The sequence below is a fragment of the Bos indicus genome, chromosome 25 (assembly GCF_029378745.1).
Source record: "Bos indicus isolate NIAB-ARS_2022 breed Sahiwal x Tharparkar chromosome 25, NIAB-ARS_B.indTharparkar_mat_pri_1.0, whole genome shotgun sequence".
NCBI classification, from domain to species: domain Eukaryota; kingdom Metazoa; phylum Chordata; class Mammalia; order Artiodactyla; family Bovidae; genus Bos; species Bos indicus.
This window is the reverse complement of record NC_091784.1, coordinates 10,664,352-10,691,611: the sequence shown is the minus strand read 5'-3', so window position 1 is coordinate 10,691,611 and position 27,260 is coordinate 10,664,352. Positions and strand designations below refer to the sequence as shown.

Here is a 27,260-nt window from a genome sequence, read left to right as displayed (position 1 = left end):
TGCTGGAGTTGCAGTGTATTTCCTTGGGTCTTTTTCTTTGCTATGTAATCTACACTCTTGAGCTCACGTGTGCATGTGTGCTAAGCCGCTTCGGTCGCGTCCAGCTCTTTGCGACCCTATATTCCAACTCTTTGTGACCCTATATTCCAACTCTTTGTGACCCTATGTACTACAGCCCCTGCCAGGCTCCTCTGTCCACGAGATACTTGAGCTCACGTGTGCGTGTGTGCTAAGCCGCTTTGCTCGTGTCTGACTCTTTGCGACCCTATGTACTAGAGCCCCTGCCGGGCTCCTCTGTCCATGAGATACTTGAGCTGATGCTGTATGTCTGTTACCATGTCCATCTTTCTTCCCGCCTCCGGCTAAAATAAAACCATTTCTGTTACTGGTAACTGTTCACAAGCGTCAGTAGTGGCTACATAGCACACCACTGAAAGGACAACACAGCAGCCACTCTTATCCTGAGCCTCAGAAATGAACAACAGTGTTATGATATCACCACAACATCCCCACCTGCAAGGCTGCTGTTCTGTGTATATCAGTTTCTAAGGACAGAGTGACAGATCTTTCTCTTACAATGATAATGACTGTTACGACAACAGTTTCTCTCAAACTCTGTGTGTGTGTGTCCATTTTAACCACCATCATTACAGAGACAGTCGCAGCCTCCTATTGCCAGGTCTCCATTCTGAGGGCCTCAGATGAGCTCACTCATAAACCCGTACAACAATCCTGCCAGGCTGATGCCCTGGAGCCCAGGATCCGCCCGGAGTCCCAACACAGGGACAGGGCGCCCAGGCAGTGAGCCCACACTTATAACCATCGTAATGCAGAAGATGCAAACAATGACTTAACCGCTTTTATTAGTCAAGCATTTCCATGAAGTGATGAACGCCTAGCACCCAAGACATACACAACAAACCAAAAAGGCATGGCTACATGTATCCGATCTTAAGGGAAGTCCTTATCATGGACCCTTATGCCACTTCTCTGGAAAACAGCCCGCATTATCATGTCTCCAGCGGAAATTCTGCAGAAATGTAGAATCTCAATTTCAAACTTTCACACAGGAGCCAACTCTACTCTGAGAGACAAGCTGGAATTCGAAACGCCTGGAGACAGAAACACGGCAGCCTGTTACCAGCGTGCCTGCCACACACCAGGCTCATCCCCAAGGACTCTAACAGGAGACAGATCCCTCCTCCACGGACCCTGCTTCCTCAAGAGACTCACTTATTTTCCAAGTCAAACCATCACAGTAAGTAATAATTATATCCACTTCAGAGGCAGACGTACTAAGTTGAAGTTCATACAAGTTTTATGACTTGTATCATGCACTGCAAGGAAATCAAAACAATCGATCCTAAAGGAAATCAACCTTGAATATTCAATGGAAGGACTGATGCTGAAGTTGAAGCTCCAATACTCTGGCTACCTGGTTTGAAGAGCCAACTTATTGGAAAAGATCCTGATGCTGGGAAAGACTGAAGGCAAAAGGAGAAGGGGGTGACAGAGGATGAGATGGCTAGATAGCATCACCAACTCAATGGACATGAATTTGAGCAAACTCCAGGAGAAAGAGGAGGACAGAGGATCTCGGCGTGCTGTAGTCCATGGGGTCACAGAGTCAGACGTGACTTAGCAACTGAACAAGCACCATGCACTTATGTGTCAGTTACCGTTACAGGAAGGATACGGCCTGGGCGGGGCTAGGAATCTACTTCCCCAAAGCACACCCCATCCCCCAGATAACAATGTCTGGGGTGGGGGGACATGGAGCCTGGGGCTGTTTGACCTCTTCAGCACCAGGGCAGACACTTCCCAGAGGGTTCCACTCTGTGTCCTGAAAACCTCCACTTGGTCAGCATCCAGCCCTCTGGCCAGCAGGGCAAGGAGCAGCTACAGGCAGGGTGGATGCAGACTAGATTAGGAGAAGGTGTCACAGGCGGCGCCTCTCCCAGTGAATCACCTCTGAAAGATGTCAAACTGGGCCAGCAAGTGAGGCCAGGTCTCAGATGCCGGGGAGCATTTCAGCCCTAGAAAAAGTCACAGCTCCAGCCCAGCCCTGTGCCCAAACAGGCAAGAGCAAACTGTTGTTAAGAAAAGGCAGGCCACAGAGTAATGGAAATAAAAGCAAAAATAAACAAACGGGACCTAATTAAACTTAAAAGCTTTTGCACAACAAAGGAAACTATAAGCAAGGTAAAAAGACAGCCTTCAGAATGGGAGAAAATAATAGCAAATGAAGCAACTGACAAAGAATTAATCTCAAAAATATACAAGCAGCTCATGCAACTCAATACCAGAAAAATAAACGACCCAAAAAATGGGCCAAAGAACTAAACAGACATTTCTCGAAAGAAGACATACAGATGGCTAACAAACACATGAAAAGATGCTCAACATCACTCATTATCAGAGAAATGCAAATCAAAACCACAATGAGGTGTCATCTCAGGCCGGTCAGAATGGCTGCTATCAAAAAGTCTACAACAATAAATGCTGGAGAGAGTGCGGAGAAAAGGGAACACTCTTACCCTGTTGGTGGGAATGCAAACTAGTACAGCTACTATGGAGAAGAGTCTAGAGATTCCCTAAAAAACTGGAAATAGAACTGCCATCAGTTCAGTTCAGTCACTCAGTCGTGTCCCACTCTTTTCGATCCCATGAATCGCAGCACGCCAGGCCTCCCTGTCCATCACCAACTCCCAGAGTTCACTCAAACTCACGTCAATCGAGTCAGTGATCCCATCCAGCCATCTCATCCTCTGTCGTCCCCTTCTCCTCCTGCCCCCAATTCCTCCCAGCATCAGGGTCTTTTCACATGAGTCAACTCTTTGCATGAGGTGGCCAAAGTATTGGAGTTTCAGCTTCAGCATTAGTCCTTCCAAAGAACACCCAGGACTGATCTCCTTTAGGATGGACTGGTTGGATCTCCTTGCAGTCCAAGGGACTCTTAAGAGTCTTCTCCAACACCACAGTTCAAAAGCATCAAATCTTTGGTGCTCAGCTTTCTCTGTAGTCCAACTCTCACATCCATACATGACCACTGGAAAAACCACAGCCTTGACTAGATGGACCTTTGTTGGCAAAGTAATATCTCTGCTTTTGAATATGCTATCTAGGTTGGTCATCACTTTCCTTCCAAGGAGTAAGTGTCTTTTAATTTCATGGCTGCAATCACCATCTGCAGTGATTTTGGAGCCCCCCAAAATAAAGTCTGACACTGTTTCCACTGTTTCCCCATCTATCTGCCATGAAGTGATGGGGCCAGATGCCATGATTTTAGTTTTCTGAATGTTGAGCTTTAAGCCAACTTTTTCACTCTCCCCTTTCACTTTCATCAACAGGCTTTTCAGTTCCTCTTCACTTTCTGCCATAAGGGTGGTGTCATCTGCCACACGACCCAGCAATCCCACTGCTGGGCATACACACCGAGGAAACCAGAACTGAAAGAGACACGTGTACCCCAATGTTCATCACAGCACTGTTTACAATAGTGAGGACATGGAAGGAACCTAGATGTCCATCAGCAGATGAATGGATAAGAAAGCTGTGGTACATATACACAATGGAGTATTACTCAGCCATTAAAAAGAACACATTTGAATCAGTTCTAATGAGGTGGATGAAACTTGAGCCTATTATACAGAGTGAACTAAGTCAGAAAGAGAAACACCAATACAGTATATTAACACATATAAATGGAATTTAGAAAGATGGTAACGATGACCCTATACATGAGACAGCAAAAGAGACACAGATGTAAAGAACAGACTTTTGGACTCTGTGGGGGAAGGCGAGGGTGTGATGATTTAAGAGAATAGCATTGAAACATGTATATTACCATATGTGAAATCCATGACCAGTCCAAGTTCAATGCATGAAGCAGGGCACTCAAAGCTGGTACACTTGGATAACCCTGAGGGATGGGATGGGGAGGGAGTGGGAGGGGGGTTTGGGATGGGGTGGGGGGTCACATGTACACCCGTGGCTGATTCATGTCAATGTATGGCAAAACCACCACAATATTATAAAGTAATTAGCCTCCAATTAAAATTAATTAATTAATTAAAAAAAAAAAAAAAAAGAGGAGGCAGGCCAGCATTTGCCTCTTGTACATCCTATGACAAACCCCTGCTGATCTTTTACTGTGTGCCAGGCCCTGTCCTGGCATCTGACAACTCCCCTGGGGAACAAGCCGCCCAGGTCTCTGTCCCCCTGAGGCTCACAGTCAAATTTGGGAGAAACAAACACACACATATTCAACATCATTTTCCACCGTGAAAGGACACGCCTGAGGAACCCCGGCCAGGCGTGCTGGGGATCTAACTCACAGCTGAGATCTGACATCCAGCCTGAAGCACCCAGAGCACCTCCAGCTGGTCGAACCTTTGGCGATGAGAAGCTCACATAATGTCGTGCTGAGTAGGACAGCGGAGGCGAGAGCAGGAGAAGTCAGAGGGCGGGAACGTCTTGTCGGCTGAAGTCATCAGAGCGACTGTTACGGAGGAATTAGTGAGATCTGTGGGGGTTCCTTTTTTCACGGTTGTGCCACGTGGCTCACTGTGAGTTCCCTGATCAGGGACTGAACCCAGGGCGTGGCAGTACTAGTGCAGAGTCCTACTGACAGGCATGGGAGAGAGCACAGGTGCAGACAGGTGAGGGGTGTGTAAGAGTGAGTGAGAGAAGAGCCGTCAGCGTGAAAAGTCCCGAGAAACATCCCTGGGTTATGGCCGTGCTACCCTCACTGACTGTCAATAGGAGACAGCAGGCGTCCTGAGGGGGCGCCCCTCCAGCTTGGCCTCCAAACTCGGGCCAGACCAGAGCACGCGGCTCCCCGCTTGCTCTCAGCCTGGTGTCCAGATTCCTCAGCAGGACCTGGGCTCTGTGGCCTCTCCCGTCCCACAGCTCTGCACTCAGGTCCTCCACCCACTCTTGCCCTGACTGCTCCCCTTACCTAACAGCCTGCCTCCCCGCTGCAGGCTTCCCAGACGCCGCATCCTCTGCCTGCAGCATCCCCACTTCCAGCCCCTGACTGCCTGGAACAACCGCTCATCCTTCACATCTCCACGTAAACCGCTGTCTGCCTACTGAGGATGCTCCTGGCTCGCCAGCCGGGGTTAGAGGGTCTCCATCTATGCTCCCAAGCTGGACAGGTGGGCACGGAGCCTGGAGCACTCAGAAGGCCTGGAGGAACTTTAGACGTGACAAAACAGGTGCCTCAAAGAGTGATACGATGAGTATGATATTCTGAGAAAATGAATCTGGCTATACAGTGCCCTGAGCTCTGAAAATAACCAGCACGATCTTAGGGAAAGTTGAACATACCAAGAGCAGGTGAACGTCTGCCTGCTGGGCGTCCACTCCTCTTCTTCATTTGCCGGTGCTGAACCATCCCTTTCTCTCATTCTCTGCCCCCTAGCCTGGAAGGAGCTGATGCCACTCTGACTCCAGGGAAGGGCCTAGTAGAGCACCCATGCCCCCGCCACAGTGACTGACTCAGGGACAGGCACGAGACCCCAGGTCGGTGCAACGATACTCACTTCCAGACTTCTGCCAGAAGCATTAAGAAAAGAAGCTTGCTTTTTCGCAGGGGTTGCTAAGCTGATTGGATGTAATGGAGCATTCTGAGAATGACACCAACCGAGAAGAAAGCAGAGACGAGAGGTGGGAAGAAGCACATACTGACAACTTCGTCTGAACACCCAGACTCAGCCACAGCTTAGCTAGGACAGTGTGTTCAGTGGCAAGAGTCAATCAGATCCATTTGGGGCTGAAGGTGATTTCAGCGGGGCTTCCATCATTTGCAACCAAGAATCTTAACCCAGACCCAAAGGAGATCAAAGTTAAGGCAATGACCCAACCCAACAACAAGAAAGTTCCAGCCGTTTGTGGACTCGCAGTCCCTAGTGAAGGGGATGCCTCAGTATCGATCAGACATCTCCATCAGCCAACGTTCTGCTCGTCCATGTGATAGCCTTGCCATTGGTCTGGCCGATAAACCACCCATGATGTGCAGCAAACCACTTCTTACTATTTCAATCTGCCTCAACTAAACCACTAACTCCATTCAGTAGACAAAGACCACAGTACACAGCTTCCCACTATTTAGCAGAAGTAAAACCCTATCTTACAAGAAAAATTTGTTTTCCAGTTTGAAAGCTAGGAATGTTATGAATAATGTGGTTCAGAAAAGGTTTCCAGATCTCTGTACTATCGTCTAAATTGTTCTGTATATTTCAAACTTCTCTTAAAAGTAAAGTCTATTTTAAAAAGGGGGCGGGGGAGGGCTTCCCTGGTGGCACAGTGGCTAAGAATCTGCCTGGGAAGATCCCACATGCCACGGGGCAACTAAGCTCCTGCACCACAACTCCTGAGCCCGCATTCCAGAGCCCTCAAGCCGCAACTACAGAGCCTGTGCGTCACAGCTACTGAAGCCTGCGTGCCCTAGAGCCTGAAGCTACTGGGCCAGCACCCCAGAGCCCGTGCTCCACAAGGAGAGAGGCCACCGCAATGAGAAGCCCGTGCACCGAAACTAGAGAGTAGCCCCCAGTCACCGCAGCTAGAGAAAAGCCCATGCAGCAACGAAGACCCAGCACAGTAAAAAATAAACATTAAAAAAAAAAAGGAAGCCTGTTCCCAGATGCTTTGTGTGCCCCCTCCCCAAACTGTCCTTCTGAATTCATTTCAATATTTTAATCTCTCTACCCGCACTGCCCCAGGTCAGGGCAAGAGCGCATTAGGAACTGTCACCTGTGGAGTGACCAATTCGTACTGGTTGCCGAGGACTTTCCTGGCCTTAGCACCGAAAGGGCCACGTCCTGGGAAATCCCTCAGTCCAGGCACCCAGGATGGTTTGTTACCCTGTGTATCAGATGAAGCCTTGTTCTGCCTCTAGCCTTGTGTCCTGTAACTGCAGCCCCACCTCCACACTCCAGATACCCCAGAGCCCCCCTCCCACATCCTGCAGCTCCACGTGGGGCTCCTGCTTGTCCCTGACTGCTCTACTCTGGCTGCCTCCCCCAGAGAGCACCCAAGAAGGATTCCCCCAGAGCCCTGAACCCACAGCGACCCCCACACTTGTCAAACCACAGTCACTGGCTGTCTTCCCCACCAGCCTGAGAGCTTCCTCGGGAAATGGGCTGTTCTGTGCCCAAGTGCTGCTTATGGCACTGTTTATAGCATTCTTTCCCAGGTCATTTTGGGATCTTCTAAGCTCCCCTCCAATACATAGATCGGTAGGTTCTTCAGGCTATAATATGGATTAAGCTGATCTGCTGATCCAGGGCAGGCAACTCAGGTTTCCAAAAAGCACCCCACAGGTGCTGTGACCTAAACAATGAACCTGGGCAGTTCCCAGGATACTTCAAAGGAACCCGAATCCTTTATCATTCCCTGGTTGGCTAGACTGCCAAGATGCCCCATTGGGCAGTGAGATTCAGCCAGGTTGAAAGTCTTCCCAAACTAACTTTTAGGATTTTTACTCAAAAAGACAGCATAATGAGTGCAAACCCTGAAGTCAAATCCTGGCTTTGACGCTTTTCAGCTGTTGTCACCTTGGGTAAGTGACTTAACATCTTCGGACCTTAGTTTCCACTCTAGAAAATGCAAACAATAATACTTCCAACAACTCATAAGACTTGTGAGGACTAAAGGAAATAACACACAGGAAGTCCTTAACAAGCACCTGGCACTGAACATGCCTTCGATAATCACCAAAGTAATTTAAAAGGGCTCAAGTCAGGCAGAGTTAGGTGAGAGCCTGCAGGCACCTGTGTGCTGGCAGCATGCCCAACCTCCCTTAGATAACCCTCCACCCCTTCTCAGCCTCATCCACCCAGCGCCTAAATTCCTGAAATCCTTAAGCCTCTCCCTTTCCCGTCCAGCTGCCCTCCCATCTAAGATTCCTGCCTCCCTACACAGCCCCATCTTTGTCCTTGGCCTCTCTCCTCCCCATGGCCTCTTTCATCCCAACCCCACAAACCCATTCCTCGCTACGTAATGACTCCTCCTGACTCCCACTCTTTGAGACCTACAAATATTTATTAAGTGCCTGCTCCCTGCTAGAAAGGCACAGCTGAGAATTACGGCATCGCTTGTGCACGTGCGCCCAGTCGTGTCTGACTCTTCTCGACCCCATGGACTGTAGCCCGCCAGGCTCCTCTGTCCATGGGGATTCCCCAGGCGAGAATACTACAGTGGGTTGCCATTTCCTTCTCCAGGGTATCTTCCCCACCCAGGAGTCACACCTGGGTCTCCTGCATTGCAAGCAAATTGTTTACCATCTGAGCCACCAGGGAAACCCCTATTTTCCATTAACCCTCCCCACCAACCTTAAAAAATCCTAATCTCTGCCTGTATGCTCTGCACCTCTCCCCATTCATTCATTTTTCTCTTTCTTTAAGCATCCGTCAAGATTCTATTGGGTGCCAGGCACACAGCTAGATGTTGGGAATACAGCTTGTGAGCAAAACAAGCCCTCCTGGAAGTACCAGCTTAGTAACAGACACAAAGTGGTAAAAACACAAAGGATAATTGCAGGTAGTGGAGATGAATCAAATGAATGAAATCAAGAGAAAGATCTAACAGAAAGGAACTGGGGCAAGGGAAGCACTTTAGGTAGGGATGTCTGGGAAGGGCTTGCCCCACTGATCAACACAGCTACCATTATTAGCTGCCTACTGTATAAGAGACGCTGGCTCAATCTCTTTACACGCACAACATTACGGAATCTTTGCACAGTGTTCACCATCCCTATTTGCAGTTGAGGAATCAGAGTCTCAGAAAGGTGAAGCAATTTGGCCAAGGTCACACAGCCATTCAATGATGAAATCGGGATCTGAATGTAGCCACTCTGTGTACTCTTGCTTCCCAGATCCACCTTGCCACCTACCTCCCCGTGAGTTCTACTTCTAACTCTTCATACTCCCCTAAGAAACTAGTTAGGATTTTTTTTTTTTTTAATTTTTGTCCTTTACTGAGCACTGGTAGAAGCTTCCACCTTTATGTACATTTTCTAACCCTACCCTCAAAACAATCGTAGAAAGCAGGTGCTGTCACTATAGTCATTTTACAACTGAAGAAACTGAGGCCTAAATTCACGCACTTAAATTCAAACCCACATCTGTCTGGCTCCAGGATCCAGACCTCTGACCCCTTAAGAGGTCCAGCCTAAGAAATACCGCCCCGGGGAAGCTTGGTGCTCATCGTCCAGCCCCGGCGAGAACAAGGTCTGCATCCAACTGAAATCTGCATCTGTAATACTGAGACTCTGAGAAGCGGAGCGACTTGCCCAAGGTCACATAAGAGAGGAGCTACGAGGTCGGGGTTCGAAGCCGGGCGCCGTATGTCCAGAGCCATAGCTCTTAACCAGCGCACAGCCTTCCCCGAGCGCCTCCCTCGGCCCTCCGCCTCCGCTTTCACCCTTCCCAGCGCCTCCGGTCGGGGTCTACGCGCCCCCAACCCCAGCTCCCGCCCCGCGGCCTCCCCTCCTGCCCCAATACACTCACTTGAGGTGGTCCAGGGAGTGGATGTTGCGCGAAGACTTGCCATGGCCCCCGCCCACCCAGCTCCGCGAGCGGCCAAACATCTCGGTGGTCCCGGCCAGTCGTTCGCCTCACGGTCTCATGCCCGAGCGGCCGACCGGCTGGGCGCCCGTGGCGGCGGCACAAGCAGAGGAGGCAGAGGCGCGGGTGGTGGAGACACCGCCAACCACCTTCCTCCCCGGCCCACAGCCCCGCACTGACATTCAGCCGGAACCGGCCGTTCGACCGCCGCGCTTTACGGCCGGCTGCCGCGAGGAATGCTGGGAAATGCAGTTCGCTCGCGAGGCCCCCGTGGACGGGACTCTGCGAAGGAACTACAAAGCCCGACGTGCATCACGCAACCGCGGGCCCGGGGCCTTGGAAAAGAGGCGGGGCGAGAGGAGGGGAGTCCGCAGTATCTTAGGGGTGGGAGGAGCCCTGAGAAATGTATCTGTGAAGATAGGTGAATGAAAGTTACCACGGTATTAGCAATTATTACCTTTATGACGGGCTTCCCTGGTGGCTCAGAGGTTAAAGCGTCTGCCTGGAATGCGGAAGACCCGGGTTCGATCTCTGGGTCGGGAAGATCCCTGGCGAAGGAAATGGCAACCCACTCCGGTACTCTTGCCTGGAGAATCCCATGGAGGGAGAAGCCTGGTAGGCTACAGTCCATGGGGTCGCAAAGAGTCGGACACGACTGAGCGACTTCACTTTCACTTTCACCTTTATGATAAGAATAAGAATAGCTGTTCCTTAGCGTATGCTGTGTGCCACTGCCGTAAGCTCTTTACACATATTGTTAATTCTCACAACAACCGTATGAGAACCTTTATTATCCCCTTTTTACCCAAGAGGAATTTGAATCACAGTGGGGTTAACTTACCCAAGATCATATAATTAATACATGGCAGACCCAGGATTCAAACACAGGCGCCCTTAATTTTATGCCCCAAGAAACAAAACTTCACCAAACCGTTAACAGCCTGGTTTGTCCTTCACAGTCTTTTTTTCTACTTGAGTTAAAAAATAAATATTGAAAGGCCTTCGAGCAACAGTGTACCAAAACTGAACGTCCTGTTCTTTCAGTGGATTTCTCTGGTCTTCACCCCAAATCCATGCCATTTCCAAAACATCCACATTTTAAAAAATAAGGAAACACCCAACTTCTTACACCAGGCCAGAAGATGTATCTAAATTTCTCTCCTGGATTGGAAGTGGGAAATTGCATGGAGGCGATACTGCCCTGTTCACCATTCACCCTTTTCTATCCCTCACAGTTATTTAAGGTCTACTGTGTCCCATTAACTGTGCTCAGGACAAAATTGGGCTAAGGGCCAGTGTTCTCCCCAATACCTAGCACAAGGTTTGCCACATAATAGGTGTTCAACAAATATCAGAGTGAATGAATGAAGGTTTGTTTCACCTTCAGCAGTTGGAGGATTAATGGTTTGCTCTATAATTCATTTAAAGGGGTATGAGAGAGCCATGGAGAAAAAAGGGCAAGTTCTGGCCTCAAAACATATACAGGCCCAGCAGCTTCTAGGGTCCTTCTGTTTCTCTGGGCCTCAGTTTCCTAGTCTGTAAAAATGGGTAACATACTGCACTTCCCCCAGCTGGTTCCAATTAAGCAATGCATGTAAAGCACCCAGCTCAGGGAGGCCTGAGATTTAAAAGTCTGGTTGAAACCGCTTTGGGAGGCACTTTGGGCAAGGTCAGTCAGTCTCCTGAAGGATGTACAAGGGGTGCCCCCGAGGAGGGGAATCAGCAAGTTGAAGAGACTCACTTTTCTGTGAACTTCTTGGTTGTTTGAATGTTTAACCACGTTCGTTATTATTGCTGTAAAACACGTTTTACAAAATAAAAACAAGAAGCAACCCTACGACTGGAGGTCTGACCTGCTGGGAAGTTTCTTTACTCAGCTGTCCCTGAATTTTATTATGCAGATTCCCGCCGCCCCGCCCCGCCGAGGGGTGGATCTTCCAGCAGCCAGAATCTGCAGAGTCGAACCGGGCGCCGATTGATCTTCCCCACCGTGGAAAACTGCCACTTTCGGAAAGGCCAAAATTTTCACTGGTGAGGTCCAGTGTCCCCGACCCCCACCCTGCCTCCTTTTTCAACAGATAAACTGAGTCCCAAAAAGGCGTGGTGCCAATACTCAAGTCCAGCAGGGTGCTGATGAAGCTCACGATTTCAAATCTTCAGCTTTTGTAGCCTTAGGATACTTCTCGGTTGTAATCGTGTTCTGAGTCTTTACCCTCTCCCTACTCTGTCGCGGAACCGCAGAGCGAATTGGATTCGAGATCTTCCCTGAGTCCTGAATCGCGAAAGCGACTCAGAAGCCGGCGCCTGGAGGGGAGGAGCGAGGCAGTATCCGCCCCCGGAAGTCTCGGGCCAATGAGCACAGGCGTCGAGCGAGCCAATGAGCGCAGGGGATGGGGAGGCGACGAGCCAGTGAGCCCGGGGAGGGGGTGACGAGCCAATGAGCGCGGGGATGGGGGCGGCGAGCCAATGAGCGCGGGGCTGCTCCGGAGGCGGTGCTCGGAATGCGACCTGGAGAGCTACGCGGCGGCCGCAGCCATGGGCGCATCGCCTTCGCGGTCGCCGGGCTGGATCAAGGAACGGCCGGGAGCGGCTGAGGAGACCGTCGCCGGGACTGGCCCTTGACGCTGAGTCGCGGTGGGGAGGGTCCCCGCAGGCGCCTCGAGGGCCAGCGAGCGGGAGCCGGGAGTATCGGAGGAGCCCCGGGCAGCCGCCGGCCACTTCGGGGAGGGGGTGGGGGGCCCAGCCTGACCGCTGGAAGGGTCGACAGTGCGGTGTGGCCTCCTCTGCGGGTGGGGTGACCCGCCTGGCACCTCTCAGGGGCCGGGGCGCGTCCGCAGGGACCGACGCACATCTCTTGAGGGCACGCCGCCGGGGCTCAGGGCCGCCTGGGCCAGCCCCGGGGAGCCCCTGGATGGCTGAGCTGCCCCCGCGCCGGCCGCCCGGGCGCCGCAGCGGCTGAGCTCGCCGGGATCGCCGGGCCGCCGCCGCCGCCCGCCGCCCTCGCCGCCCGCTGCATGCCCGGCGCCCGGGTCGCGGCCCACCTGGACGCTCTGGGCCCCCTGGTCCCCTCCGTGCCGCCGCCGCTCCTGCCCTCTATGTTCTACGTGGGCCTGTTCTTCGTCAACGTGCTGATCCTGTACTACGCCTTCCTCATGGAGTACATCGTCCTCAACGTGGGCCTCGTCTTCCTGCCCGAGGACATGGACCAGGCGCTCGTGGACCTCGGCGTGCTCTCCGACCCCGGCTCGGGCCTCTACGACGCCGACTCGGAGCTCGACGTCTTCGATGGTTACTTGGAGTAGTCTCGGCTGCCTTCCCCCACGCCGCTCTCCCCACGACCCGCAACCGTCGGCCCGGACCGGGGCCCAGGTCATGCAGCTGCTGTTGATTGAGGGCACCACCTGGCCAGGGATGGGACCCCCGGGACGAGGCCCACTCCGGCCTCCGAGGCCTGTAAGTGCCCTCTCTGCGCAGGATGAGGGCGGGCTGGGGCGCTGGCGAGGAAGAGGGAGGCAGCCCAAGCCGGACACACACCCCTCCCCCAGGCCTCTGATTTCTCAGTCCTGGTCTGTTTGGATGACGGGAACGGCTGGATTTTTCTTAGGCCCTTAGTCAGGGCTGGAAGGCTTCCCCTAGCGAAGGTGACAGCTGTTGAAGAAGGGAAGGGACGCAGGACGCAAGTGGCTTCCTGGTTAGCCATAGTAGCAACTTCACAGCTTAGGGAGAAAGCTTTTGCACCCAAGTCCATTTGAGGCAGGCCTGTCAACTCCTACCCACCCCCACCCCGCCAATCCTTAGCCTGCATCGATGGTGACCTTGCCTTTTGGGGGATTTCCACTAGTCCTGGAAAGATGAAGACTTGCAGTGTTAAAAGAGGGAGGAAGCCAGACACTGATCACCTTTGTCCTATGGCCCCTTGGAGGACTGGGTGGGGATTTAGAGCAAGGGTTCCCGGCTGATGCTGTGAGAGGAGAAACCTCCTTCAGCAAAGAACCCTGTACTTCCTTTGGCGTTGGCTAGGCTCCCGTTTTGGAGTCAGGTTTCAGGGCGCCCCAGCTCATCAGTTCTGCAGCTTGAATCTGCAGGGGCTGCCAGTTTCGCAGGCTGCTTTCACAGAGGAGGCCAGCTGGGGCTTGGTGCTGCGGTGGCTTTGCCTGCTGTGTTTGCAAGGCAAACTCAAGGGGCTTGGGGACCAGCAGGAGAAGGAACTACAGGATCCTTGCACTGAGGTGTTAAAGCCCTGCCTCTGGGCTGCCACCAGAAAGCTGTGTCCGGCCCCACCTTGTGTGTTGGTGGGAGGGAAATGAAGATCCAGCAAGGAGGAAGACGTGGCCAAAGTCACGGCCGGGAAGAGAGGCAGCAGGCCTAGATGAGAGAGGCTCTGGTGAGGGTTCAGGGGACGTGCAGGAATTTCTCAACTGAGCCCTTCAGCTGGGTGTGCTAGGCACTGTCCTGAGTGGCAGTGGCAGGGGACACTGAGGTGGTGGGCAGGGGCTCCTTTTGGAAAACGGGTATTAATGCCACTCACCCTAAGCATGCTGCGTTTACCCCTTCCTCTTGCCTGTCTTAGCCTAGATGACCATAGTCAGAGGGTGATGCAGGACACACTAGCAGTGGGCAGAACATACTAGCAGTGTCAACCTGGGGGGCTGACAGTGAGATTTCTTCGAAGAAAGCTTTATTTGAGCTCAGGGAGACCTTAGCAAGAGCCAAGTGCCCGGTGGAGCGTGTGTCAGCTGCTCTGCATACCTATCCATTTGGGCGGCCTGCCTGCCATCCATCCATCGATTTGTTCTTTTCTTGAACAGATGTTTCCCCAGTACCTAGTGTGCTTGGGTGAACACAGTGAACAAGACAGACTCAGACCCAGGCCTCTTGGCACTTGGTGAGAAACACAAGCAGGTTCCCAACAAGACAGTGAGATTTTTGAGAGTTACAGTAGAAAGGCGCGACATCCCCTATTGCGTTCACTACTATTTCCTTGCTTAGAACAGCTCGTGGCATCTAGTAATTGCTCAGTAAATGCCTGGAGAAGTGAAACAAGACTGGGAGATGGGCTGCTTCAGACAGGGGGTTCAAAGAAGGCCTCTCCGAAGAGGTGACACCTTTGAGCTGAGCCCTAAATTGACGGAAGGAGCCACATGTGATCTGGAGAAAAGCAATCCAGGCCTAGGGACCCACTAGTGCCAAGGTCGTGAAGGGGGAGAAAGCTGGTTCTTCCAACAACTGCAAGGAGGCCAGTGCGACAGAATAGCCCCAGGAGAGCTTGGTGGGGTGGGTGGGGCCTCAGTCAGTGAGGCCACGGCCACAAGCAATGGGAAGTCTTCAGGTTTTAGTCAGGGAAGGACACAATTCTGGTCCACATTTTGCAAGGATAACTGGTGATTGTGGGCAGGATGAGCCATAAGGGCAAGTGTGGAAATTGGGAAGCCAGTTAGGAACTGGTTAGTTGCTCAGGCCAGAGGTGATCTAGGCTTGGATGAGGCAAAGTTGGTGAAGATGGAGAAACATAAACAGAGCAAGAATGCCTTTTGGAGTAGAACCTATGGGATCCACTCAGAACCTGTACTGAGTGTCAGTGATATTACCATGCGTGGTTCTAGGCCCTTTGCATATTCACTCATTGGGTCATTCAACAAATGTTAGCCCTGCCTGCTCTCACACGTTCAATCTCTGGGTGGCTAAGATGCCCTGGAGGAGGAAATGGCACCCCACTCCAGTATCTTTGCCTGGAAAATCCCATGGGTAGAGGAGCCTAGTGGACTACAGACCATGGGATCGCAAAGAGTCGGATGCGACTGAAGCGCTGAGCACGCATGCGCACACACTCTGCTGCCAAGCCCTAGAGATCCCAAGATGAATCCCCGCCCCCAACCAAGCCTTTGACTTACAGTTAGTGCAACTTGGTGATGAATGTCTTATTTTATCTCTTCACCACATCAACTGCAGCACTTCCCATTCCAAATGAAAACATTGGCACTCTCTGAACCAAAAAGCAAAGCCCAAATGCTTCGGCGTACTTTGCAGCCAACACTGTTTGAGCAGAAACACCAGGAAGTGTATCTCAAGGACACCTTTGCAAAGCTTTCCAAGTGACAGGGCCTGACTCCAGCAGGTGGGGACGCCCGGGCCTGTGGGAAATACTGGTGCCTGGAGAAGTGGTGGGAACCAGGCACAGCGTGCCTTCTTGCTCAGTCCCAGATCCAAGCCACGGTGGCCTAGGTCCCAAAGACAAGAAGCCCAGACTCCAGCTGGGGAGGGGTGGCTAGTAGCAAGAAAAGCCTGTGGGAAAGATGAAAGATGATCTGACTGCACCTCTTCTCCTGGCCCCTTTCGTAAGCAGAAGAATACCGGTAGTCAAATCTTGCTCCTTCTCGCTCATTCTCATGTAGACACAGTCTCCTGTTACACACAGGCCGATCCAGGAAACACTGACCAAGGATGTGGGCTTGCCAGGCATGGGGGACTAGGGTGATCTCAGCATGAAATCACTGGGTGCACTCATTTTTGCTCCCTCTCTTTTTTTCCACATTACTCAGTTTCTCAAATGCTTGTTGAGCACCTATTTAAGGAGGCGGTATTAGGCTTCCCCAGGTGGCTCAGTGGTAAAGAATCCACCTGCCAGTGCAGGATACTCAGGTTTGATCCCTGGTTTGGGAAGATCCCCTGGAGGAAGAAGTGGCAACTCACTCCAGTATTCTTGTCTGGGAAATCCCATGGACAGAGGAGCCTGGCAGGCTACAGTCCATGGGGTCGCAAAGTGCCTAGACTCAAGTTGACCTAGGTTCAAATACCAATCCTAGTTGTGACCTTGGGCATGCTACAGTACCTCCCCAGGTGTCAGATTCCTCTTCTGTAAAGCAAGGATCATAATCTACTTCATTCCGAGGATTGAATGAGATAGATGTAAAGCTCTTAGACCTTTCCCTATGTGTGTGACACATGAAAATTAACGACTGTTATTGTACACTCAGGCCCTTGTGAATGTAAAAACCTGCACGTACCCTCAAGTATGCTTATTTATATCCCACGATGAGCAGGACAGTCTTCTCTTGTGACTCAGCTGGTAAAGAATCCACCTGCAATGCCGGAGACCTGGATTCCATCCCTGGATCGGGAAGATCCCCTGGAGAAGGAAACGGCAACCCACTCCAGTATTCTGGCCTAGAGAATTTCATGGACTGTGTAGTCCATGGGGTAGCCAAGAGTTGGACACGACTGAGCAACTTTCACTTTCTCTTCTTTCATGAGCAAGAAGGGTCTGGCTGCCTGAGTGCTGGGCGGGTCCAGGTCTGGACCACCAAGACAGACTTCCCACTCTGCCTGGCTGGCCTGGGACCCTCAAGAGACCTTTTCCATCGCCCCGTGGTCTCTAAGGCCACCCGATCTGGAGAGCCATGGCTGTGATTTTCCTCGAGTATTCTTCGTTGCCCAGGAGCGGGGACTGGGGACCAGGCGCTCCTTCCTGGGAGAGAGGGCCGCTGCAGCTGGCCCAGGCACTGGGGAGAGTCCTCACGTCCCAGCAGTTCCTCTGCGGAGGCAGCTTAGCTGGATTGATTTGTCCTGGTTCCTGATGAAAGCAGCCTCTGCCTGCCAGCGCTGTCTTGGCGCAGAGGGAGAAGAGGCTCTCTGCACTGGAAATGGAGGGACCGGAGAGCGTTGCTGCCCGAGTCAGCATAGCTGGGGGAGGCCAGGTTGGGAGCTAAGGGTAGGCGGACTAGGTCTGCTTATCACAGGGTTTCCCAGATATCAGTGTTCTGACTGGTGCCACAGCTCCTTCCTGACCCACCTGTCCTGGTCTCTTGGTGGCAGTCTGTGGCCTGTGCCATCAGCAGAACACTCAGGCTGGGCATCTGGCTTCCCTGCTCGGAAACCCAAACCTCCCTTGGGGATGCACACGATAGGTTCAGATGGGAGAAGCTGCGGTGGAGCTCTGGGGAGGGGTCAGGGCAGACGGGGGAGCCAGGTGGGAGGGAGACAAGTGGTGACGTGGGAAGATGGGTGCGCCCCCAGGCCCTGCTGCCTCCAGCTCTCTGCTGCCCTGAGGCCCCCTGGGAAGTGTGCCTGCTGCCCCACTGGACAGGCGAAGACCCCCATATGTGTCTCAAGACAGCTGAGATGCCAAGGGGGCCCCATTCCCTCATGCCTGAGTTGTGCAAACTGGAGATTTCATCCGAGGGAAACCCTCACAGCCCCTTGCCTCTGTTTCCTGAACTCAGAATTGAGGGCTCCTGTCAACTTGAGCATTGGTATCCCTGGTTTATGTGCCATCCTCCCTTCCTGGGACTTCTGGAAGCATAGTTTGCTTTTGGGAAACCAGGGCCACAATAAAAAGGACAGTCAGCCGCATCCCCCATGTCTCAGAGAAAGAAACTGAGGCCTGGAAAGGGGGGCGTGAGGCACCAGGGGTACAAAGCCAGCAGGACAGCCAAGCCCCCGGCCCAGCGCTGAGGGAGGGTGCAGAGGGGCTCCCAGCTCCCCTCCATGGCCCTGCCAGGCCCGCCTCAGATGTTCTCTTGGTCCTGGGTCTGAGTTACTTCTTTTAAACTTTATTTTGAAATAATTTCACAATTACACAAGTTGCAAAGAATTCCCATATACACTTCACCCAAATTCACCAAGTGCATGCATTCATATTTGCCACGCTTGTTTGTGTGTACAACATGCTTACTCTGCGCACATGCATGTATATATATATACATGCTTCCATGTATGTGTATATACAGGTGTACATGTATGAATATTTTTCTGAACCGGATTGCAGATAATATGTTCATTTACTCCTAAATATTTCAGTGTGTATTTCCTTAGAATGAGGGCATTTACTTAAATCATCACAGTACCACTGTCAAAACCAACAGATTGAATGTTGATAACACTCTTAGGACCAGTCTGAGCTGTGACTATTCAGATGTCATCAATTGTGCCAGTAGTGTCCTTTCACAGTAAAAACAGGGAGGGTGGGAAGGGAGTTGAGGCCCAGGAGCCAATCCCAGGTCGCCCTTGTCATCCCCCGTCATGTCTCTGATGCCGTCTTTAGTCTGAACAGTCCCTCGGTCTGTGTGTTTCATGACACTGACATTTATGAAGCATGCGAGTCTGGTATTTTGTAGACTGTCTCTCGGTTGGGATTGTCTGATGTTTACTCCTGAGTTTAGCTTCAGATGGTGTACTTTTTGGCAGGAATACCACAGGGAAGTGAGCATGTGTCCTTCTGAGTACACTATCAGGAGACATGTGTCTGTCAGCCTCATTCCTGGAGATGTTAGCTCTGACCACTTGGTTACGGTCTTGCCTGCCGTCTCTCTCTGCTGCAGAGTTCCTGTTCCTCCCTTTACAGTTTATGATGAAGTATGTTTGTTCTAGTGCTTAATTTCTTAAAATGTCTTTTTCATGTGAATTTACTTTTGAAAGACTGTTTATGTCACTGAAAAGAGAAAACCAGCATCACTTGGCATGGATAAAAATACTAAGTGCCAAAGTCATTAACTTCTGGACAAATACTAAAGCCAGCTAAAGGCACAGGGCTCCCAGCTCTTTGTCAAAAAGTCAAGTTAGCAACTGTCACGTGATAAACTCTAGCATCAAAGTGGAACTTTCTTCTCCAGGTAACCATAAGGATTGGCCAAGAACCAAAAACCAGTCACAGTCTAACTGGGTGTCTCTCAGGTTTATCCCAGGCCATCTCCATGGACCCCCTAAGACTGGTGCTTAGAGGCTTTTCAGTCAGATTTTTAAGTCCCAGCTGGACTAGGGCCTTCACCTCCCCAAGCCTCAGTTTCCTTCTCTGTAAAATGAGGAAGATAGTGGCCCCTGTTGAAGGGCTCAAATCTCCTGCCTGCCAGTGCAGGAGATGCAAGAGACGAGGGTTCAATCCCTGGGTCGGGAAGATCCCCTGGAGGAGGAGATGGCAACCCACTCCAGTATCCTGGCCTGGAAAATCCCCTGGACAGAGGAGCCTGGCAGGCTACAGTCCAATGGGTATCAGAGAGTCAGACGTGACTGAGCTGTGAAAGCAGTTGAAAGGCTCTTGCACATTAGGTAAGATGGTGATGGCCCCGTAGTTGATTCTTGCCAGTGATGCCATCAGTGGTGGTGGTGTGTCAGACCCAGAGCAGGTTGGCCCAAGAAGCCTTCCCCTTTCTTGGGCCCCCTTCCTCTGTGTGGAGGCCAGTTGCCGAGGAGGGCATGTCTGTTGGGCAGCCTCTGAAGCAGTCCGAGGGTGGTGGTAACTGGTGCCCAGGGAGCCAGGTGATGCTGGTATCCTCGTAGCTGGCAGCCCCTGCCCCAAGCCTGGGGGTGGCTGGGACCTGGTTCCAGTGTCAGTCACCCCCTGAGGGGCAAGCTCCATTCCTGGGAGTCCTTCCTGTCGGGGGCCTTAGCTCTGTGGTTGTAAATAACTGCATTTCCAGTTTCCCCTGAGCGTCACCCCATGAAACAGGTGGGGCAGGGCTCATTATTCGCTCCATTAGGGCGGAAAACTGAGGCTTGGGGAGGTTCAGGGACTCGGCCCAGACACCCCGCCGTGAGGGGGCCGCATGGCGCCTCCTGGCCACACTCCCAGTGTTCCCAGTGAGGCCTCGTCAGCAGGCGTCCCTGGGAGGCAGTGAGCACGCTGAAGCCTAGTGCGGGCCGGCTGTGGATGTCCTGCCCCATCTTGGGCACCTGCTGCTTTGCATTTGGGGCAGAGGAACCCGGCCCTGGCTCCCTTTTTGCAGGCCAGGAGTATCTGGCTAGAGTTAATGGTTTCACTTTCAGCATGTATCTGTTGCTTTCTGTTTATGACAGATGGTCTTGTTTTTTTTCATTCACGATGGTGACATAAAGATTGCTTTTAAAATTGTGGAATTTGCCGGGGAGAAACAGGCCAGTAGTTCAGGTGGTTCTTGACTGTGGAAGAACTCAGAAGGCCTCATGGAGCCTGGGGTGCGGGCCAGCTGGAGGTGCTCCTGATGAGGAGTCACCACAGAACCTGTGCTTGAGGGGCGTCAACCGCCAACTCAGAAACCAGCATCCAGACCCTCTGGAGAAAGCAGCCAGGACCCTGGCTTCCCCCAGGAGCCTGGACCCAGGCAGACAGGCGAGGTCTCCTTCGCCCTCCCGCTTCCAGCCACGCACTCATCCACCAGACACGGCAGAGGCCTTCCTGTGCATGGCCTGGTGCTGAGATGGCAGCGGAGACCCTGGGCAAGTCATATCCGCTGGCGTCTGTCTTTATGGCTTTAATTGGCTGGTGGGTACGTGGAGGAGGAATGGGTAGTGGGTGCCCAGCAGGCAGGGTCTTTTGAAGGACGGAAGGGTTACCCCTTTAGAAGACCCCCTGGACTGAGGAGACCCCCATTCCCACCCTGTGTGTTTCCTGAGAACAGGTGGGGACATGGAGGGGAGGGGCCGTGTGTGCTGGGTATTGCAGGCATTCCACCAACATAATTTCATGTAATCCTTGTAACAAACAGCCAGCAGTTTGTTTCAGATGGGGACACAAGCCCAGAGAGGTTAGGTGACTTGCCTGAGGTCACACAGCTAGGAAGGGGCAGAGCCTGAAGGACTCGAGACTGGCCAATTCCAGACCTCACCTAGGCTATCCCAGAGGAGCAGGAGAGTGGAACAGCCCAACTGCACAAATAATCCTCTGCCAACACGTCCAGAGCATCACCCCACCATCGCCTTTAAGACAGATCTCAAAGCGTCTCCCCACAGATAAGCAGACTGAGACATTGCTTCTTAAGATGAATTAAGTGCCCAACTATCATTCTAATGACAAACCAGCCAGCCATTCCTTCTGTCCAGGTCTGGGGAGTGGCCTGGAAGGGAAGGTTACAGTTTCAGAAAGAGAAAACACCCAAAGCTAATAGCTGATGAATTGTTGGTCATGCTCTAAGGATGTCAGGAGGTGGGAGAACCCACTGCCTAGACTCTCTAAGCTGCAGCCTCGGAATGTTCTCAGCCCGGGGCTTCTGATGCCAGAGGAAAAAAATGAACTAGGTGCCAAGAGGAACTGAGAAGGACGATGGGGTCAGACCACAGAGGTTCAAATCCTGGCTCTGCCACTTATGAGCTGTGTGACCTTGCTTGGTTAACTTAACCTCTCTGAGCCCCATCTGAAATTCAGGGATGATGGTCCTCCTTGGCTGTACCTCCTGGGGTGGTTTTGAGGAAGAAATGAGCTAAGCCATGAGTTGCAGCAGATAGTACAACATGAACACAAGTGCTTGATAATTTGTCAGCTGGTTTGCTGTGAGACCAGATTTGCAAGTCAAAGAAACGAGGAGGTTGGTCTCTAACAGCAGCAATGTGTGGCACAGATGAGAGGAGCCAGGACATCCTCCCACCAATAGAGGCCTGGGGCCACACCTCTGTCTTCAGTGTGCTGTGTGACTTAGGACAGGTCACTGCCCTCTGTGGGTCCCTTCTTTCTCTGGAGTGACCAATTCAGATTAGGGTCTCCCAAACCTCATATGATACCATCAGCAATTTTTGCCATATTTGCTCGTTGTCTGAGCTGTTACCTGAACTGTTATTTATGCAGTTAACACAAGTTAAACATACACAAGTGTTAATCTTTTAGTCATGTCCGACTCTTTGTGACCCCATGGACTGTAGCCCGCTGGCTCCTCTGTCCACAGGATTCTTCAGGCAAGAATACTGGAGTGGGTAGCCATGCCCTTCTCCAGGGGATCTTCCTGATCCGGGGATGGAACCCAGATCTGCACTGCAGGCAGATTCTTTACCATCTGAGCCACTGGGGTTATGCAGTCACTGTCTTCAAACTGGAGGCTCTCTTTTTAAAGTGAAATTAATGTGGAAAGAGAGGATCTTTATGGTATTACTATCAGAAAGGGAAGACTGGCATCATTCTCCATAAATAGAAGGTGACCCTGCAGATGAACAATGAGAACAGAGGGCCTTAGTGAATCCTAGTGGGAGCTGGCACCTGAGCCTGTTCCTTCTGGAAGTTAGCACGTGTGACAGAGTCGCACTAGCCAGACTGACGCCTGCCTGGGACTTAGGTTGTTTGCAGTCATGAGCATTGGGAGGGGAGTGAGGCCCTGTTCCAAATGGGGGTTCCATGTCCTCTAACAGCCCTTCCCCCCAATTCTGAAATGGGCTCAAGTTCAGTCCCCTGCCTTGAAGAGAGTGCAGTGAGCCCTGGTAATGCTGAATTGGAATAAACAATCTGCTCTGCTTTCCTGGATGCCAGAGGTCTGGGGAGCTCCACGCTGACCGCCACAGGGAACCCCAGAGTCCCCATGGAGGAGGGAGGTCTGCAGAAGGTGGGGTCCTGGTGGGATGGGAGGGGAACTCGTGAACACTTTTCTGGAGGCTGGAGCTCTCCACTGCGCTGGTTGCAGCCCTGGCTTCCCCTCCGGCCTGCCAGGTCCTGGGTCATCAGTGGGAGCTGCAGACAGTCTCTTGAGCAGTGAAAGGATGTGTTCCTAGCTGAGCCCTAGATGAATCTGACGAGGACACAAGAAACTGACCTGATGTGGCCCCTGCTAACCTCTCCGTGTCTCCCCCAGGGCTGGGCTTCCCAGGTGGCACTCGTGGTAAAGAACCCACCTGTAATTGCACAACAAATGCAGGTTTGATCCCTGGGGGAGGGCATGGCAGCCAACTCCAGTGTTCTTGCCTGGAGAATCCCATGGACAGAGGAGCCTGGTGGGCTATGGTCCATGGGGTTGCAAAGAGTCAGACACGACTGACTAACTTAGCACGCGTGCACTTATGACCAGCCTTCAACCCCTTTCCACCCCAAACCAAACTACAGGAGGTTCTGAGACCTGGTCACCAGTCCTCCCACTACCTGGCGTGTCCATACACACCTTTCCCCAGACTCGGCTCCGTCCATTCCCTGTGCTTCCTCCTGGGTCAGCATGTTACCTTGGGCTGCAATTGCTCCCTAGATGTGTTTCAAAGGCAGAGACTACACTCATCTCGGTCCCCAGTGCCCAGGTCAGGCCCTGGCATACATGGCGCGTGAGGTTATGTAGTGTTTAAAATCTCCAGTGGAAAAAGTCCTGGAGAGCTGAGCATCCTTAAACAAGTTTCTTACTCCATCTGAACCTTAGTGTCTTCATCTGTAAAATGGAATCATAATAGTACCTAACTCCTGGGGTGTTAGGAGGGTTGAGTGAAATGACCTGTGTGATGCTCCATCTCAGGTGTGCAATCCCCAGGAGCAAACAATTCCAGTGCACATTGTTTATTTGGGAAGTGATCCAGGGTCTTCCCAGGTGGCACTAGTGGTAAATAACCCACCTGTCAATGCAGAAGACAGATCTTCTGGGTCAGGAAGAGTCCCCTGAAGGTGGGCACGGCAGCCCACACTAATATTCTTGCCTGGAGAATCCGATGGACAGAGGAGCCTGGGGGACTACAGTCCGTAGGGCCGCAAAGAGTTGGACACAACTGAAGCAACTTAGCAGGCTATGCCCAGGAATTAACTGATGGGGAATGGGGCAGTGAGACCAGGAAGGAATGTATCATCTAGCAGGTCACCTCCACGGCCCTGGGCTCAGTCCTGCTCAGGAGCTCTGGGAAGTAGGAAGCAGTGTAATGGAGAATATAGCTCAGAGTCACTCCAGCCACCACATGAGAGCTGGAAGGGTAAAAGTGTCAGGCTCTCAGTCACATCTGACTCTGTCATCCCATGGACTGAAGCGCACCAGGCTCCTCTGTCCATGGGATTTCCCGGGCAAGAATACTGGAGTGCTGTCATTCCATTCTCCAGATCTTCCCAGCCCAGGGATAGAACCTGAGTCTCCTGCATTGAAGGCGGATTCTTTTCCGCCTGAGCCCGCAGGGAATGGGATATTGATTCCCAGCTTTCTGGCCTTTACTGGTTGGAAGGCAGCTGTGGAAAAATATTGGCTCTGCCTGCACTTGCAGCCTGGAGCCCAAGCAGGCTCTGGAGGCAGAGAGGCCTCAGGCAAAGAGGCGGGTCCCTGCAGCTGGAAGCTGCCAGGTTAGGGTGCCTCGGGAGGGTGAGTGGACTAAGTCGGGTGCAGCACCCACACTTTGCCTAGGGCTCATGGTGCAGAGTAGAAGCTCAGGAGATGGTACCTGCCCTGATGGTTAACTGTCTCCATCTTTATCACTATTCCCGTGTCAGCCTCGCCTCCCACAGTTAAGCAACTTCAGGCAGGTCCCAACTTCAAACAGGTCTGCACCTCTGTTTCGTAGCCTAGAAAGTGGGGACATTCATGGTTCTCAGCAGAAGCAGTTCTGTCCCCTCGGGTGGCCCTAGGAAATGGGGTGAGCGGGCATTTTTGGTGTCACCTTTGGGAGCAAAGATGCTGCCGTACACCCCAGAACAACCCACCTGCCACGTCAGAGAATTGTCCTGCCCCAAATACCAGCAACTCCTGGTGAACAGTAATACCTGTGTTTAACGTATATGTTTTTTAAATTATTATTTTCCTAATATTTATTTAATTTGGCTGCATCGGATCTTACTTGGGGCACATAGGATCTTCATTGCCCAAAGCCTTTGTGGGTTTACTTGTCCCGCAGATGTGGAATCTTAGTTCCCCAACCAGGGATCGAATCCATGTCCCTTGTGTTGGACGGTCAATTCTTATTAACCCCACCAGGGAAGTTCCTAATGTCTGAGTTTTATGTGATGCTTGATGACGTTTGCGGAAGTAGTCTGAGCTGGCATCAAAGGTGGTGAGACTCAGAATTGGGGCAGGACTCATGGGGGCTGTAAGGGAGTGGGCATGGGAATGTGAGATGCTGCAGGCACAGCTGGACCCAGAGAGAGAGGTGGGCAAGAAATGAGGACCCGGGGAGAGCCAGGTGGGGAGGATGCTGTGCCCTGGGAAGACGGGCCAGGCGGGGCTGCTGAGTAGCTTGGCTGTGGCCACAGCCTTCCTGTAGGTGACGAGGCATCTTCCCGGTAGGGTAGGAGCTGCTGCCAAGCCCTGCCCACTCCTTGGAGCTCATGTCAGCCAGCTGACCCCAGGTGACTCTGAGCAAGCTACCCCCTCCTTCCTCAGCTCCTGAGATGCCCCTCCTGGGGATTTTCTGCCAGGAGTGAGACAGCCCTTCCTGTCCCAGGTGAAACTGCACTGCTTCTCCAGCCTGGTCCTTAGAAACCAGACACATTAAGATTTTTTAATAAAAGATCATAGGGGACTTCCCTAGCAGTCCAGTGGCTAAGACCTCTCCCAGTGTAGGGGGTAAGGGCTCGATCCCTGGCCGGGGAGCCAAGATCCCACATTCCCCACATTTGTGCTAAGTCCTGTCCAACTCTGCGACTCCATGGTCTGTAGCCTGTCAGGCTCCTCTGTCCGTAGGGGTTTCCAGGCAAGAGTACTGGAGTGGATTGCCATTTCTTCCTCCAGGGGATCTTCCTGACCCAGGGGTCGAACCCACCTCCCCTGCATCTCTTGCACTGCAGGCGTATTCTTTACCTCTGAGCCACCAGGGAAGTCCTAAGACTCCACATACCTCCTGGCCAAAAAACCCAAAGCATCAAACAGAAGCAATATTGTAACAAATTCAATAAGGACTATAAAAATGGCCCACCCCAGAAAAGGAAAAAAAAAAGTTACAGGACAGCAGCGCCAGCCTAAGGTCAAGGTTCCTGGTGGTTCCCCAAGTTCAAACCTCTTGATGGATGGGGGCAGGTCAGTGCTTCAGTGCTAGTAACGCCCCTTTGTCCCTCTTGCCAGGCCTGCTTCCCTCGAAAGCTCCGTGCCAACAGAGAGGTTCCTGTCCGGGCCCAGGACGGTGGGACAGAGAGATTGAGAATGGAAGCCAAGGTCCGGAAGGCACGTGCCCCCGCCCAGAGGGTGAGGCAGGGGTGCCCGGAGACCTCGCCTGCCTGCGGCGTCGTGCACACAGCCTCACCCTGGCTTCCGACCTTCCGCCATCTCAGTGGATGTTTACATGAACCCAGCCAGAGTCAGCCTCCTTGCTTTCCACCCCCGGCTGCATCTGCTTACCCCACTTAACCTTCGGAGAGAGAGGACACGTCATACACAAAAGCGACTCCCAGCTCCGTTTGATGCCAGTGGAGCTCTAAGCCCTATGGGGTCTGTCCCGAGGCCCGGCTTAGATGCAGCGACTGCTTCCGGGAGAGACTCAGAAGGAAAAGAACACGTGGGGGCTGCGGGTGGGGTTTGGACTCATTCATTTCAAGTTGTTTGCTCGCCATCAAGTTGCCAGAACTGATACATTGTGCCAGGGGTGGGGACAGCCACTCCTCTGGCCAGAAATATTTTTGGAAAATGTGAGTGGTATGAATACTTGACTTCGATAAACCTGTAAAAGCAATACTTAGGAGGCTAACTTCTTTCAATTAAAAAATGTATGCAACTCCAACCCGTGGGGGCCCTTCTTTTTTTGTCTTTTGAGATTTTGGAAAGGAGTTCTTACACAGAACCTCTGATAAAAGGGCAGACGAGTCAGGACCTCCACAGTTGGAGATCCAGTGGGGCTTGGAGGGTCTATCCAAGCTGGGCTGGTGTGGGAGTCCCACCTGGGCCCCCTCCTGGTGTCCACAAGCCTCTGACAAGCCAGGACCCATCTCGGGTGTGGTGGGAAAGGCCTGATGGCCAAGCTGAAAATCAGGCCCGAATCCCAGAGAAGTTGGAGGTGGGGATCCCCTGTGTGTGTTGGGCGTGTGGTGGTGGTGGTTAGTGGTTACGTTGTGTCCGACTCTTGGCACCACCATGAACTGTAGCC

The 27,260-nt window shown here is 52.3% G+C and overlaps 2 protein-coding genes across 7 annotated transcripts in view; one reads left to right on the top strand and one right to left on the bottom strand.

The window, feature by feature from the left end:
- Window positions 1-10,204, bottom strand: part of CLEC16A (C-type lectin domain containing 16A) — a 234,658-nt gene extending 224,454 nt beyond the window's left edge. For 5 of the 6 annotated variants that reach the window (XM_070779667.1, XM_019987685.2, XM_070779668.1 and 2 more), the window contains exon 1: window positions 9,513-9,767. In XM_070779667.1, the coding sequence (XP_070635768.1) occupies window positions 9,513-9,592 (80 nt within the window). In that variant the 5' untranslated portion in view covers window positions 9,593-9,767. Of the gene's footprint in view, window positions 1-9,512; window positions 9,768-10,026 lie in introns of those variants that run through there. The other variant, XM_070779669.1, reaches the window with a different exon arrangement.
- A 1,853-nt stretch (window positions 10,205-12,057) lies between these two features.
- Window positions 12,058-26,897, top strand: DEXI (Dexi homolog). The gene is made up of 2 exons (XM_019988002.2): window positions 12,058-13,022; window positions 26,246-26,897. The coding sequence occupies exon 1, from the start codon at window positions 12,584-12,586 to the stop codon at window positions 12,869-12,871; it is 288 nt and encodes a 95-aa protein (XP_019843561.1). The 5' UTR covers window positions 12,058-12,583; the 3' UTR covers window positions 12,872-13,022; window positions 26,246-26,897.
- Window positions 26,898-27,260: the final 363 nt, after the last annotated feature.

Bases quoted from the DNA above. Each gene is read 5' to 3' on its own strand.
- DEXI (XM_019988002.2), top strand. From the start codon at position 12,584: ATGCCCGGCGCCCGGGTCGCGGCCCACCTGGACGCTCTGGGCCCCCTG.